The 17141-nt window shown below is 34.5% G+C and overlaps 1 protein-coding gene across 2 annotated transcripts; it reads right to left on the bottom strand.

The window, feature by feature from the left end:
• Window positions 1-2290: 2290 nt before the first annotated feature.
• Window positions 2291-15966, bottom strand: LOC107031531 (methylcrotonoyl-CoA carboxylase subunit alpha, mitochondrial). Of its 2 annotated transcripts, none has more exons than XR_003574407.1 (16): window positions 15564-15966; window positions 13695-13816; window positions 12565-12712; window positions 12194-12331; window positions 11872-11967; window positions 11736-11795; window positions 8957-9049; window positions 8767-8878; window positions 7019-7123; window positions 5979-6115; window positions 5629-5863; window positions 5382-5539; window positions 5164-5276; window positions 4357-4599; window positions 4152-4247; window positions 2291-2605 (listed from the first exon to the last, which is right to left on the bottom strand). XR_003574407.1 is itself a non-coding variant. In XM_015232944.2 (16 exons), exons 1-16 carry the CDS (start codon window positions 15900-15902, stop codon window positions 2600-2602), a joined length of 2205 nt encoding a protein of 734 aa, XP_015088430.1. In that variant the 5' UTR covers window positions 15903-15945; the 3' UTR covers window positions 2291-2599. The 2 variants fall into 2 exon arrangements, 1 of the variants encoding a protein (XP_015088430.1); XM_015232944.2 differs by having other exon boundaries at window positions 5164-5280; window positions 15564-15945.
• Between the last annotated feature and the right edge of the window lie 1175 nt (window positions 15967-17141).

Below are 17141 nucleotides of genomic sequence, written 5' to 3'. Positions count from 1 at the left end.
GTTCAACATCAATTTATTACGTCTTTAAAAAACAGTAAATAGATAGTATTAAAATTATGCTATATTATTTTGGAAAAATTACTTAAATACACTCTTTTACTTACATAATATCCATTTATTCCCTACTTATTATAAGAATTTCAAAAATTCCTTATTTCTCCCAATTAATAAAATATGTAAGATATATATAGATTTTCCACCTTTTTTTCAGCCAATTACCATGTTTTACTTTACAAAAATAGAATCCTATTTTCAGGCTACACACTTCCCCATTAACAATTACCCTCTTTAATTTTCTTCCTAAAATATTTCTCCACGTTTAGGAGCAAATTTTTCTATCAATTTGAAATTCAGTAGGAGTAATGCAACAAATTTATTCTATCAATTTGATTTTCTGTAGGAGTCTCCCTCAATTATTTAAATTTCTAAGTTTTTAAAAGGTAAGAATTTGTCTCCATTTTTCTCTTCTTTGTGTGCTTTTACCGATAATATGGAACAGGGTCCATCGCGAGTTGGTGATTCTAATACCAATGCTAATCGTGTGTATGATTCTGATGATGAAATGTGGGCTGAGAACAGATCCAAGAGATTGCATGACCCATTAGCGATGAAGAACAAGAATGTAGTCGAGCCAAAGAAAAAGCTTGAAGAAATCCCTAAAAAAAGGCGAAGAAAAGTTACACATGTTGTTTTCCGACCCACACTTCCTAAGGTATGTGTTTAAAATTGGTAATTTTGTATTTTGTTGATAAAACCCTAATTTTAAATTGTTGCATGTGTTTGTGAAATCGAATTAAAAGTCATTTAACAATGAAGAGAGATTCACTAATTTCAAATTCAGTATAACCATCGTGTATGGTTATACTGTACAATACATGATGGTTATACTGAATTTGAAATTAGTGCATCTCTCTTCATTGTTAAATGACTTTTAATTCGATTTTACAAACACATACAACAATTTAAAATTAGGGTTTTGTCAACAAAACACAAAATTACCAATTTTAAACACATACCTTAGGAAGTGTGGGTCGAAAAACAACATGTGTAACTTTTCTTCGCCTTTTTTTTAGGGATTTCTTCAAGCTTTTTCTTTGGCTCGACTACATTCTTGTTCTTCATCGCTAATGGGTCATGCAATCTCTTGGATTTGTTCTCAGCCCACATTTCATCATTAGAATCATACACACGATTAGCATTAGTATTAGAATCACCAACTCGCGATGGACCCTGTTTCATATTATCGGTAAAAGCACACAAAGAAGAGAAAAACGGAAACAAATTCTTACCTTTTAAAACTTAGAAATTTAAATACTTGAGGGAGACTCCTACAGAAAATCAAATTGATAGAATAAATTTGCTGCATTACTCCTACTGAAATTCAAATTGATAGAAAAATTTGCTCCTGAACGTGGGGAAATATTTTAGGAAAAAAATTAAAGAGGGTAATTGTTAATGGGAAGAGTGTAGCCTCAAAATAGGATTTTATTTTTGTAAAGTAAAACGTGGTAATTGGCTGAAAAAAGGTGGAAAATCTATATGTATCTTACATATTTTATTAATTGGGGGAAATAAGAAATTTTTAAAATTTTTATAATAAGTAGGGATAAATAAATATTAAGATAAGTAAAAGAGTGTATTTAAGTAATTTTTCCTACTTTTTATGACATCATAAATCCAAGTTGGGGTTCTACCACAATTCATTTATTTATTGGGTTTGAAATCTATTATTTATAAATTTCTTTTTCAGACAGAAAGTCAAAGCCAATATTTATGAGGTTAGGATGAACCTATAAGATGTTAAGTAGACCCACTCTTAATATAAAGAAACACAGAGAAAAATTCAAAATAAAGATCCAATGTCTAAAAAGGAAGAGAAAACGAAAGTAGAAACTTACCCTTTGTGCAGGTTTATTATAGCCGTTTTGACACACATCATTTCGAGTATTGCAATATGCCAACTCCAAAAGCTTAAAAACTAAAAGCCAAATCGCAATCACACTCATATCTAATGTAATACGTTGCAATAATATTGAAGCAAAATCAAAACATTTGAAGTTTCATCGATCAACTTTACAATGAAATGGATAGAATCTCTAAATCTTTGAATCAAATTTTCTAGTTTAAGACCCTGAATGTACAAAACGATCTCATTAGACAGTGTTTCTTCCTAACTAGGCCTTATGTTGCGTGATTAGTCCGAACTCATCACGCATCAAAATGAAGGAGAAAATGGAGAACTAAGCATCACTAATGACGAATTGACGGTAAAATGATAGAACATGAGAAATAGGACAAGGCAAAGCACGTTTTTTTCTTGCAATACCTAAACAAGTAACTTTCAGAAGTAAGCAGAAAGAACTTTGCTTGTATATCTTAGAAATCAATGAGCAACCATTGATCATATACCACTAATCTGGACAAATTTTGAGCTGGAAAGTCATTTACAAGTAAATGTATTTGAAATATAGAAGATGAAACTCCAAGAGATTTTACATCTCAATGTTGTTATTCTTATGCCTAGTGGATGTACAGTCCTCATAGGAAGGTCATACATACAGTTGTGTAGAATGATGTTGTCATAGCCTCAGGATATATTTCAGTCCTGTCAAAGAGTAGAACAACTAATTCAGCATATGCTCTCACCATTATATACTGATATAGTAATGATATTGATGCAACATGAAATAATGTTCGTTCAAATAAACATACTTCTTCACAAGAGAGTAAAGACTCCCTAGATAAAATGATCTACGTTGTCAAAACCCTTCAAAATCCCTGCCAAACTCGAGTTGATACAACACGATTTGGGCATGTGTGTGGAACGCACAGGGATTTGGCCAACTTACTTTGGATGAATCAACTACATCTATGACCAAGAAGTATTGATTGAATTGTTATTGGGTTGATTTTTGGGTTTATGTATGTACAATTATACATATAGATAGAAAATACTAGAACATAGTCATTACACAAGACATCTTATGAATAAAATATTAGGTGTTTATATCAAATTAAATTTTATTAGTTTTAGTTCAAAAACTTTAATAAATCAAAACATATATTCTTATATGAGTATACATGTCGTAATAGACATTTATTGGTCGTATCTGAGCATCAGTATCCGCACTCGGATCCATATCCCGGAAGCTTAAAATTTATGTAGTGAAGAACATGACCTCTAGATGCACCCGTTACCTTCCGAGCAACATAGATAATGACATTTGGCCCAAGCACGAGCTAAGATGACTTTTGACCCAAAATGTGGGCCAGTTATGATACCAATGCATATGTTTTGCAGGCTTTTAGAAGTCTTTTAATACATTTTTTAGTAAATTCAACAAGCGACGAAAAGGATTAGTACCGGCCACCAAACAAAGATGGAAGACAGCAGTGTCAAGGAATAACGAGCATGGCAAGCAAAAATGAAAAAGACCGAGGAGGTTAGAATACAACAGAAAAGACAATCAGATACAAAGAGCGAGATTTGCAAGTTTCCAAAGTGATATCTTGATCTTCTCTGGAGTAACATTATGAATCATAGTATTTGTGTGCTTTGGCAAGAAAAGATACCCAACAAGATTAAGAACAAAGTTCCCACTTCATTATGCAAAGCAGAAAATCAACCTAAACATGCAGAATCATGTGCATTGAAATTTTTACTAAGCAAATTGAGGATATATGTAGGAATAATCTTAGTGCCCTTTTGCTTCCCCAAAACCACTTCTTGCTACGACTTTGTTATGTTATCAATTCTCTTTGAGAAATTCATTCATCAATGAGATGTATCTGGCATCATGTTTATCCTACTTTTGCTTGATGCCCAGCAGGGGCGGAGCCACCTTGTATGAAGGGGGTTCATCCGAACCCACTTCGGCGAAAAATTATATTATTTATACATGGTTAAACTAATTTTATATGTATGTATAGTAGATGTCGAACCCCTGTCGGCTACTTCTTGTGTCTATTTTCTACAGATTTTGAACTCCCTTATTGAAAATTCTGGCTCCGCCTCTAATGCAAAGAATGTTAAAAAAGCCATAGCAGCCTGCTGCTTGTTCCCAACGTTTTAAAATGTTCTATGCAATATTTATTTATTATTAAATATAAATGTGAATGAAGTCCATGAATCTAAAGAAGAGAAGACTAACCTTGAGAGCAAAGAGTTTTATACCATCTTGGACCGATTGGCCCACTTTGATTTCAAGCCCGCTTACATAGCCATTAGCTGGTGCTTTCACTACATGCTACTCATAGACAATGTAAAGGGCAGCAAAAGCAATAAATTAGAACCAACCAAAACAATTAAGTCACTCAGGAGATTTAAATCTTAAGTTGTGGTTGTAATATACACACCTCCATCTTCATTGCTTCTAATACTAACACAGGTTGTCCCTCCTGAACTTTCTCCCCATCCTTCACCAATACTTTAACCACTAGCCCAGCCATGGGTGCAATCACAGTACCAGAAGGATAAGATGTCGCCACCCTAGCAGGCTTGTCTATTGTTTCTTCATCATCATAGATTTCTAGGCCCATCCTTTGTTTAAACTGATGTTGAGAGTCGCCATGCCAGATGTGAATATGCTCAATTTGATCCTGCAAAAATGGAAGTTTGGCAAACTAAATTTGGATCGGGTTTTCCTTGGCAATCACTGCATTCTTGATCAAGGGGCATCAGATTCTCATGAACCAAGACTAAATGTGCTAAAGATATGCAAACCCTTGATCTTTAGTCCAAATTGTATTCAGTGGACTAAGTTGCACCATTCTAACACTCCCTGGAAAAAATCTACACCTAGGATCACTAGAAGGTTAATCTTTCTCTCTTTTTATTTCTTTTTCATAGGTCGGACTAGATTGAAAATGGTTTTAAAAAATAGTGTTCTTAATAGCAAAATGCGCACAGAAAAAAAGTCCATAGGGCCTGAAGCAAAAAGTAAGCAGACAAGTGCATCTTCTTTGAAGCGAAGTGCACAATTCACAACCTTAAAGAACACCTAATATACAAAATTTAGTGCTATAATTGATCACACAGTTGTGCAATGTTAGACATTTTAATAACTCCAGCCTCAGCCTAAACATAGTTGTGTACTTGTCAGTGAATATGTATGCCAGGGGCCCAGGACAGCTTGAAGATAAGGACCTGATATAAGGTGTTACCTTGGAGTAAGCTGCCAAGCAGACATTCAGGCTTAGACCATCCACTTCAACTCTATAGTTATTGTTGCTTAGTTGTGTCACCTGGATCTCCAAACCAGGGGAATTGCTTTCTCCTGTCTAAAGATATAGATTATTTTGCTGCAAATGGAAAAACTTAAAGCAAAAACAAACTCGACTGTAGTCTCTCTGTTACATTCAAACAGAGAAACTATCATTACCTCAACTAGGTATTTCCCATCTGGCAAATAGGTGATGGAGACTGTTAAAAGATTTGAACCACTAATACTGTATTGATTCTCCCATTCAAGATCCACTGTTCGCTTAGCAAAATGATTGATTCTGAATGGAGGATTACCATACCACAAATGAAGGCCTCCTGATTAAGAGAACATATCAATAAACTATGCATCAGCTGGCCGTACTAAAGCACGCCTTTGCTAAACACAACAGGATATTAGTATTCACCAGGAGCCTTATCCTTCAATGTTGCAAGTTCATTTTGGCAAATGCATGCAGCTACAATGGATGCAGCATGTTTGGCAGCACTCTCAGCTTTTTCTGCTGATATTGAATTGGAACCGTCTATGAACAGATCATCCTTGTACCGCTCAATAAAATGAGTTTCTACTTCACCATTTTGAAAAGCCGTATGACTGGCAAGCTTAATGATAAAGTCTATATTGGTGGGTAAACCTGCAACCTTCATTAAATGAGCAGTGATTAGATCTCAGTTACTAAAGTATTCTTCATTATAAACTATTTATTCTGAATCAATACCTGCAAAACAGGTCAAAACAAAAGAAAAAAGAAACTACCTGAAACTTTGACAAGCAATCCTTCATTTTTATCAGTGCTGAAAGGCGGTCCTGTCCCCATACTACTAGCTTTGCAATCATGGGATCATAATGCATACTTACTGTGTCCCCTTCCTCCACTCCAGTCTCAACTCTAACTGCAATTATGTATTAAAGTCATGAGAGTGCAAAATATACAGCTTAACAATAGTTAGCAATTTGCATAATCAGAAAGGCAAATAAACCGATAGATGATCAGCAGAGAATCCTCTATGGGCTAGGCTCAGAACTTCATTAAACTATAGCAACTAGCTTTAGTAAATATGTTATTGTATTTGTCAGGAAACTGTTAAATCGACCCTGATGCTTGTGTAACAGGTAGGCGGCAGAGCGGCCCTTCCCCAGACCCTGCATGAACCTGGGATGCTTCGGTCACCAGGCTATCCTTTTATTTATCAATCAGCAATTTTAGCAACCTAGCTTGATACTTCAAAGACTATGAAGTAATTGACTACTAGCTGGATTTGAAGAGCTTTTGGCTAGGCAGTGTGAAAGGAAATCCAGCTGGGGAGAGGCCCTAATTTTAGTTCCGAGTCAAATGATTCCATATAACAATTTTGACATAAAAACGCTGATAGATCTCCCAGAAATCCACTCATATATTTTTTCTAAGTGGATGGAGTTTTTAGATAGCAATTCATTTTTTATATGCAACAGCAACTCTTCAGAAATGTGAGAATGGGCAAGTGCCGGTATTCCTATTCAACACCAAATAAGCAGTTATGCATCTGGTGGTACATTTTACACCTATGGTTATGCTTTTTACATGGAAACTTGTTTCACATTTAAGATTTGATGCTATTAGAGTTAGAAAAACAATCTACACAAGTCAAGGAACAAAGTGTAGTTGATATAGTTAAAAAAGTTAAAAGAACTGCTAAAATATCTTGCATCCCTCTGGAGAAATTGAGGGTTCTATCATGTTTCCTCAGTAGAAACCCACTTATAGGAGGCCTAATGTAACATTTCAGGAATAAGATGATCATAGTATGGATCCAGACCTGCTGATGTAGCTGTAACAGGACAATAATGATGAAGAACACCAGTTGCTGGAAGAAATCCTTTTGGAACATTTTCAGCATAAATTCGGGCTTCAAAAGCATGACCTGGCATCAAACCAACAAACATTAGCATCTACGAATTCTCCCATATGCTTTAGGGTTTAGCATTAACTTAAAACTCCTATATTTGTTTCCAGTAATAAGAGTTTCCTGCAGCGGTTTACTTCAGAGAACATTTTTCACGAATTTTTTCCACTGATTAATTATATTAAACTCATAGTGTGCTAGTCCAAGTTTGAAATGGGAAATTTTCCTGAACCATGTCCATGCTTTGACTACATTAACAAGAAGAACTTTATGTTATAATGAGACACAGTTTCTTTCCATGGGTTAAGGGGTCGTTTGGTTGTTGGTTAGAGTTGTACATGTATTAGTAATGCAGGGGATAGAGATTAGCTATGAGGGAATATATGTATTATTTATGTAGAATAGTAGATAGAATAACTAATATATAGATAACTAAACCCTGCATAAAAGGGGGAGCTCCTAAGGAGGGGTAAAAAGAAATCTCATTTGCTTGCTGGTTAGAATTGTACATGTATTAGTAACACAGGGTTAGAGATTAGTTATGAGGGAATTTATGTATTATTTTATGCAGGTTCTATTTTTACCCCTTCCTAGGAGCTGCCCTTTTATGCAGGGGTTTAGTTATTCATATTTTAGTTATCCTATCTTCCACCCTGCATAAATAATACATAGTTCCCTCATAACTTATACATGTATTAGTTATGTGAGTTTGTAAATAGGTAACCAAACAGCGTACTTGGTGTGCTGAATTTTATACACAGCAACTGAAATGCTACCAAACATGGTACTAGTTATGTTGGTTTTAATACATGAATAATTCACTTCCTAACAAACAACTAAGCGAAGTACTCGATTTGGATTCTGTTCTTGAAGACTATAGAAATGCCATTACCACCCAAAAGTTATGCTTTTCATTGAGCATTACTGGATCTAGTTATGCTACAAAGATGATATTATGTTAATCAAGACTCAAGGCATCACTTCCAATAAATGGTTCTCAATTTCAGATAAGCCTTTGAGTCACTGTCGATATTATGACATTAAAGTAAGTTTCTGTTTTATGTTATTTGAAAAAGAACAGTCGTATCAGTTAAACTTATGTGCAAGTGATTGTTCTACTGAGTCAAGTATTTATCCCTTTTTTAAGATGAGAAATATTACAAAAGACCCATGTTGGTGCAAAAAGTAGCACAGTACAATCTGTGCATATGACTCTGCTCAAGTCATCCATCATTTTCCACCAAGTTTGACCGGCTTCCTACATGTTATTATCTCTTTACACCAAAAATACAAGTGAAATAGAACAGATCTATAAATATTTTCTACTCCATTCTCACTATTATATGAGACAACCTCCAATTTTAACTTAAGAGCAATGTCAACAAAACTTTTAAGCTACAGCATGTAATGGAACTAAATTTCTTCGAGTCTAAGCAATTTTCAACTTTACCATCCAGGGACCACAAAATCCTAGGCAAATTTTTACATTCCAGGGAAGTAAAAGGAATATTATATATTAAGAATTGTTCTATCGAATCGTATGCAATCTTGGTATATCTAGGTAAATAACTCTAGCTTCGTCCAGCAGTTCCTACTAAGCAAGCACTTTGCATATATCTATTAGAGAACAGCAAAGCAAGCTAACCAGTGTAAACTCAAACCTGAAAATGGCACCTCTGACTGAGTCAAGGGAAGAGGCTCCCCATTTGCAACACGTATTTGCCACTCTACAAGATCTTGACCAACAATCATCTCTGTAACTGGATGCTCAACCTGACAGAGAGTGATTATATCCTATACTCTACAGTCTACTGCTACAAGAAGGAAAAGGTATAGACTAATCAAAAGTACCTGAAGACGGGTATTCATCTCCATAAAATGAAATTGTCCAGATTGCGTATCAACTATAAACTCAACAGTTCCTGCACTGTGGTAATTGACTGCCTTCAAACATAATGGAGGAGCTGTCAGGTCAGGAGTAGCAATTGAGAACAATACTGAAAAAAGATTTCAACAGACAGCAGACAGCACTAGGGAACAGATCATAATATGTGAGGGTTTTCCACAGAACATTTCTTCCAAACAGAAGGATAGTGATACTAATTGATCAAGAACTGACTTTATCATAACAATATCTGTATAGGAACCGAATACTACAATCACACTTCGCACAAGAGCGAGTGAGAGGGGATACGATAAGAGAGAGAAAATGGAGACATTCGTTTTATTGGTCATCTGGTGGCAATGTGGTAGAATGCTTTTCAAACTCAAATCTCCTTACCCAAAAAAAAAAAAGATGACGAAATTACTTAGCATAAAAGGAGATAAACTAATTACTAGTCAAAGATGCAGGTTAAACCTCAGCAGTAAAATAGGGCTCTTAATTCACTACTATCTATATCAAGCTTCATCCTTGTTTTATACAAGAACTGGAACTATCATATAACACAATGCTGAGCTAGAATTAATCCCATCCCCTAGTGCAGATATAAGCTTTAACAGTCTGAACTTCAAGTCAATAAAGCCAACGACCATTTTTTCCCTGCTAGTCCTAGAATACATTGCTTTATTTGTAAAACAAGGAATTATCTGCACATGGATCTCCACCCTACAACTTTATCCCTCCTGCTCGTCAGAAAGGAAAATACACACAAAAATGTCTTTCGTCCATACTGCCTAAACATACCCTCTGCCTTCTGCTACCAACGGTATGCACCCAGTTTGGTAATATTACCTCCTAGCTTTAAAATTGTCCAAATGCTGCCCCTCCAGAAGTTTACACTTTTCCATTTCTCCTTTGTGACGCGATACTATTTCTTGCATTAATCAGACATACGAACACAATTATAGATATTTATTCCAAAGACATCTTCACTTGAGTTTTTCTGAGAAGGCATAATATGGTTAAGACATACGCAAAAAGGCTATCTACGGATTGTAACATTAAGGTGTTTCATCTCCTAAGGCTTGGTATGAAGCACTCACTGATTCTTTGATTCAAATAGGGTTCCAGATGGCTGAGTCTGATAGGAACCACCGAAACTGATGGCAATGAGTATAGGAGTGTGCTTGATAAGCTTTAGTAGCTTTTGTTTACCAGACCTAACATCATATATCCAGCATACATGCTTACTCAGTTCAACACCTCACTTTCTATGGTTTCTAAAAGAAACATCAAGTATAGTATTCACAACAATTGCTTGCGCTCTATGCCTATGTAGATGTTGATTGGGCAGGCGATATCAATAATAGACACTTGATCTCAATGTTGTCAAATACGCATGTAAGCCCTGAAGCGAGCTCAAAATATGTTGAGTATTTTGCCTCGCTTAATGTGCAATTCAGTATCGCATCAAGGCTCTAAGACATACTTTTCCTTGCCAATGAGCGATTCCGGAAGAGGTGACAATAAACAATTGATATTTCACTTTATCATTAAAAAAACAATTTCTTTGTCCATATTTATTTTATTCATGCTTATAATTATTAGTCTTTGACTATTATACATATATTTTTTTTCTCCATTTGAGCCTATTTTCATTAAAGTCCACACTTCATTTGCGCTTTGTGCTTAAAGCCCCAACAGAAGTTGGAGCTCTATTGCAATTATTTCTTTTGATAACATTGCTTGATCTCTGATTACATTTTTTATCGAGGCACAACGCCTATTCCTAGTGTTCTAGTAAGAAACTACTACTCCTGCTCCTCCTCCACTGAGGCTGAGTATAGTCTGGTAACTTCTGCATTGTCTTAAATGAACTGGACCATCCACTTGCTCAAGGATCTTCATGTGCTGCTCTCTGCTCCTATAGTACTTAGTAATAACCCTTTGGGTCACGTACATTCCAAATCTAGTACATCATACCAAAATGAAGCACTTTGAGATTGATCTTCACTTTGTTAGAAACCAAGTACACAATGGCCTAATCCGAGTATTGCTTGTCCACTCCACTGAAAAACTTATAGATCCACTCACCAAACCATTGTCCAAGACCACCTTCTAGCGCATATTTCCTAAGTTAGGTGATGTCTCTTCACAAGTTCACACCTAACTTGAGGGGGGTATAGCAGTGTATGTACTACTCACCACTTGTACATTAGGATGAGTCCTACTACGCAGTACTTGTTGTGCATTAGGATGAGTCCTCTTTAGTTATTTTAGGCTTTAGTTTCCTATTCACAATATTTTATCATTCAGTTAGTTTGTTTCCATATTGCTTATCTGCTCCTAGCTTCTAGGAGTTAGCTTAGCAAAACTTGTTTCATTTCCTTTATAAATACTCTTAGAGCTCATTATATATACACATTTTTTCATTCTACTTCTCTACAATTATAGTTGTTTGCCTCCTTGTTTGGCCTTGGGCAATCGTCACCTCATGAGCTAACTTTTGGGTTGAATTAGACCCAAAGTTCATTTCCTCACTGTCATGTATAAAGTAACTGATGAGACTCGTATACATGCATTACATGATAAATGCTTTATGATAGTTAAAGATGAGCACACATTTTTCGGGATTTCAGATAATCTGTCTCCGACAAGAAAAAGTAAAGGTATTTAAATACTAACCACCAATAAACTTGACAATTTCGAGTAGACTATCTAATCTAGAAACAGACAAATTCATCTGACCTTAGCTGCAGATACAGCTGCTTGACCCAGATGGGAACGGAAGTCAGAGCTCACGTTAGGCTGTGGATAACAAAGTTTTGTCAACCTTTTAAGACACTTCAAGAGAAATATAAAAAATTGAAAAAAAAAGTCTTACAGCTGGAGCTTCTTCTATTATCTTCTGGTGTCTTCTCTGCACACTACAATCTCTCTCATAGAGATGTATTATATTACCTTGTTTATCCCCAAATATCTAACAAAACAATTGAAAGCAAACTAGAATTATTTTATTAAGTATGAAAAGGGGCAAGGCAGGAAAATACAACAACTACAACTAATATGTCTCAATCTCAAGCTAGTTAGGGGGATTTTTTCAATTCATTCTTTCCCCAACTACTTAAGGTTAGCTATTAGTCTAACTAGCAAGAAAACAAAATCGGGAAGGACCAAGCATTCAATCAAAACATAACAAGAGCTACCTGGACTTCTATATGTCTTGGTTTAGTAATATATTTCTCCAGTAGGATTGTACTTATACCAAATGATGCAGCTGCCTCACGTTGGGCCCCCAAGAATGAGTCAGCAAATTCATTTGGACTCTGAACAATCCTCATACCCTGAACAAAACAAGTTAGCAGACATTATTTTCTTTTACTATAGAACACGATAAACAAGAGCATATCTTCAGATATACTTGAGCTATCCTGTTGCCACTATAAGATTTCTTCCTATAGTGAAATCTTTAATAGAAATGGCCATACACAATAGGATTGAATTGCAAAATTTGTAAGCTAGAAGTTGAGTTTGTTTTCCTTCAGAAAAATAAGTAGAACGTTAACAGAAGGCAGACCTTCCCTCCACCTCCATGGGTTGGCTTAATTAAAATAGGATACCCAATCTTGTCTGCTTCCAACTTCATAAAGTCAATATCTTGCTCATCACCATGATATCCAGGCACAAGTGGAACCCCAGCTGCACCCATTATTCTCTTTGAAGCACTGATGGAAATATCCAGAGGAAGAAAAGAAATAAGCATGAATTGTCAGCATCCAAAAAAATTGTCAGCATCCAATTGCAGCAACATACTGCTAAATTAGAACTTCACTGAAAGGCTAGCCCTCAATGTGACAGATCATTTCATAGAACTGCACGCCAGAAACACTAGTAGGCCGATGCAATGTGATTTAATGATTGCATATAGACACTCTCTAAGCCATTGCTTAATCAATATGGGAGAAGCTGAAAATATAATTCACACAGGTGATATAGGACTAACATTTAAGTCATGCATGAATTATTGCCATGCTCCCTGTTAGTTGCACACAGGACCTTTGCAAATGTGGAGCTTAGCCACATGAAACACGCTTGAGGCTAAAATTAACTTTAAATATCAATTGCTATGAACAGACAACCACTAAGGCTTGCTGCTACGCATAAATCAACATCCCCATCTCGCACAAACACTAACACCAATCATATTAATCCCAATGTCACAGTCAGCAGTTTTTAAATAGTCAAAATGCATACAGTAGATGCAAATTACTGTCTGGTGCAAACAGTTAATACCCATTTATTCAAGTATTAATGCAGCCGGTTTACATCGGTGAGATCCTAAATTTAAATCAACCACATTAATACAAAAGTGGGAAGTAATGAGATGAAACATGATTGTCCATGCTCAAAGGAGGGAAAAACTGAAAATTCATAAACAAAAGAAATGAGAAGAACAAACATGGAGCTTCCCTTCTTCCCATTACAATAGACTTTTAACCTAATTCTTTCTCCTGCTGAAATCGGAAAAGGGTATGAGCAACTTCCTGAGATGATTCATAATTCTAGTTCAAAGTTATGCCTTTTTTTTTAATCTCCCTCGGAAACAAGAACTAGCCATTTGAATGATTCAAAAATCAACTTGATAAAAAAAACAAGCAGAATACATAGGCATAGCATGATAGCAAGTGGAATGGAAATGATCTCTACCTTTTATCGCCCATGTCACGGATTGCAGATGCAGGAGGTCCAATAAATAAGAGATTCTCATTTTCACAAAGTTGAGCAAAATCAGCACTTTCAGATAAGAATCCATAACCTGGGTGGATAGCCTAATTATGAAATAAACAAAATATAAACAAGAGATCCTCTCTGAATGTTTACATGTTGGCAATCATTTAATCAGCAAAACTCTAATTTTAAAATGTGACAAATCTAAACGTGAATCATGAAATTATCACGAGTCGAACAAGGAAAAGTAAAAATTTACACATTACATAGGAACAAGTATGTTCATTGTATTAACTAGTTTTTTTTTTGGAGTTCATGTCAACTGGCAAGAAAGGCCATGTTTTCTTTAAGAAATAAGATATTTGAGGATGCACCATAGCATCACTAAGTCTAGCATCTAGTCCCATTAAACTATACATTATGACATAGCTGGATCTGATGCACTTACTGAGTAGTGTGCAATGTAGTGCACCTGTCAACTAATTTCATATGTTGGATAGCTAGGTATAAGAGAATCATGGAGTTGTATCTTATATGTCCTTTATAGAAAAAGTAAAGTCAGTTATTTCTAGAGATGTATACCGGTCTTTTTTTATAAGTGGTATATCCATGTCAACTTGTGCACACCTCCACTAATTCCACATATACCTACCACCTCCCACAAGCAACGGATACTAGGTAACTTTGTTGCTACAATGTACACTGCTAAATACAACTATGACTTGAAACACATATCTCTACCATTAAAGGTAAAATGATAAGCATTGCTTTCACATCCAACTTTTAAACCATTACGGTGCCCAAAAGTTAAAAAAACAAGTATCTATATTACACACACTAAAATCATGTTTGATATAACTAATGTATCAAAGTTCTTGCTTGAAAAATACAGTTCTGACTAAATAATATAACTACTGTAACAAAGTTCTTGCTTGAAGAATACAGTTCTGAGACAACTGAAAAGAACAGATGGAAAGAGTAAGGCCCAGAGACACACTAAAATCATGTTTGATCAAAAGCTATTCTGAAAAATGCTTCTGTCCTTGCTATAATATTGTTTTTCAATCACCCAAAAGATTATCATTACTTATATTGACATATGCCTAGAATTGCATTTCTGAGTTTTTTTTACCATAAATTTCACTGGTATAAACTGGTCAAACATGATTATAATATTCATATTCTCTTCTTTCCCTTTTTCATTTTGGAATTTTCCTTTTTTTCCTTTTTCGGTGGGAGGAGAGGGTGAGTCCATTGGTCACCTCCATAATGCACTCCTGCTCAAGTAAGACTTATTGGACTAGAATTTTTTACAAATGAATGAGATAATAGATAATGGTAGTGCAGAAAAAATTGAAATATTACATATTGTTGTCATATAACAGACCTATATATACACATAAAATCATTGCAAAATTAAAAGTAAATATTTGCACAAATGATGACTCTAGTGTCTTAAAATATACAGAACACAGTCCACAGAACCCATTAATATTAGCGAGAACACAGTATAATTACTCAATCTCTATCAATTTATGTGGCATCATATAAATTTCGCGAGAAAACCAATTTTCTCTTTGACCATAACTTTTTTATATATCTTGTAAAGTATTAATCGTGATGATCTAGATTACGTAGTTTTCAAATATATAAATTTCATTTCAAAAGATTTAAAGCTTCCTTCCGCGTCCAAATTCATGATCAAAGTTTAGAACTTTGAATCTCAAAGTTCCAACTGTACCACACAAACTGATCACACACTTCAAATTTCAATTAGAAGCCAATGGAAGTGTCCAAAAATACTCAATCAAGTCATTACATAATCGAGTAAGAGAATCAAAATTATACCTGGGCGCCAGATTTATTAGCAACGTCAATAATAGCAGAAGAATTCAAATAGCTCAAACGAGCAGGAGGAGGACCGATACGAAAAGCCTCATCAGCAGACTTCACATGTAAACTATCTCTATCAGCATCACTGTAAACTGCAACAGTACGAATCCCTAATCTCTTAGCAGTTGTAATAATTCTACAAGCAATCTCGCCTCTATTAGCTATGAGTATTTTCTCAATTCGTTGACTATTCAAACTCTTTATCTCCGGCGTCGTGGAGTACAGCGATGATTGATGAGAAATGTAGGGTTTTGAGAGAATTTTTCGCCGGAGTATGAGCGCCATCGTCGACATTGTTATGAAGAGTAATAATGGTTAACTTGACTGAGAGTGAAAGAGAATTTAAAGATGAATTTTATTTTTTAACTAATTTAAGAAGGAGAGTTAATCCAATATGACGTGGAGATGTTGTGGCGACTTCCGTGCTCGTTTTAAATTCAGAGTACTGGCGAATGACGATAAGATCATTTGAAAACGATATTTGTTCTGCTTCTACAAAAGGATACATAAATGAATAGATAATTTATTGTTTTATATGTATTATTTAAATTCTTTAATATAGTAATAATTTAAGGGCAAATGTATTTAAGGTAAAAATATTATTTGTTCCTTGTAAGTTCATAATTACAAAAATTCCTCAAAATGATATAATAATATAAGCGCTGATACATTAATCTGATACGCGAGATACATTAATCGTGAAGTAAGATAACTATATTTTACACATGATACATTAATCTGATATACATGATACATTAATCTGATTTGCAAGATATATTAATCTTATGTGTGAAAATGAAGATAATAGTAATAAAAGACTTAAATGTGGATTTTTGTCATTTATCCATAATTTCAATAGAAAAGGATCTAAAATATACAAAATTATCCTTCGTCCATCTATTGGCTCAAAAATGTCTTCTCATCCAACTTTAGGGTCAAAATTGACCATTATTTAACGATTTTAAATTCGAACTGTTTAAATATTTTTAAAAAAAATTTGGCATTCAACTATTGATTATAATTTAATTTATTAATATCATTTATAAACCAACTCACTACCCACTAATTACTAATTAAATCCCACCTAATTAACAAACCAATTTTAATAACAAAATTGCCAACACTATTAAAACACGACAAAAGTACAGATTTCTGAAAATAACATCCATAACTATTCGAGTCCGAATCGAACACGCAATTAAATTTATGTTGAGTCACTTATTTAGGAGGAAATTTTCAATGGGATTCTCTTTCAAACTTGAGTTTGAAATGTATGATTAAAGTTAAAAAAGTAGTACATCCCGAATTAATTCACGTATTTTCTTAAACATAATTTTATAAATATTTATGATTTGTTTTAAATATTAAAAATTTAATATATTATTTTTTAAAAAAGTTATTTGTTACGTAACATCACATAAAAAGGAATAATTAAGATGAACATAGTCAGATTTTTAAGTTTATCAATAATTTTTATTTAGACACTTGAATTATAATATGATTTGATTGAGGACTTGAATGTATGATAATGTA

Source organism: Solanum pennellii, chromosome 9 (genome assembly GCF_001406875.1).
Source record: "Solanum pennellii chromosome 9, SPENNV200".
Taxonomy (NCBI): domain Eukaryota; kingdom Viridiplantae; phylum Streptophyta; class Magnoliopsida; order Solanales; family Solanaceae; genus Solanum; species Solanum pennellii.
Note: the sequence above shows the minus strand (reverse complement) of the source record. Positions and strands in the feature narration are given on the sequence as shown.

Coding starts and splice junctions, on each gene's coding strand:
- LOC107031531 (XM_015232944.2), bottom strand. CDS start 15,902: ATGTCGACGATGGCGCTCATACTCCGGCGAAAAATTCTCTCAAAACCC. Junction 8,879..8,956: donor AGATGAATACCCGTCTTCAG/GTACTTTTGATT, acceptor ACTCTCTGTCAG/GTTGAGCATCCAGTTACAGA. Junction 5,281..5,381: donor ATGGGAAATACCTAGTTGAG/GTAATGATAGTT, acceptor CTATATCTTTAG/ACAGGAGAAAGCAATTCCCC.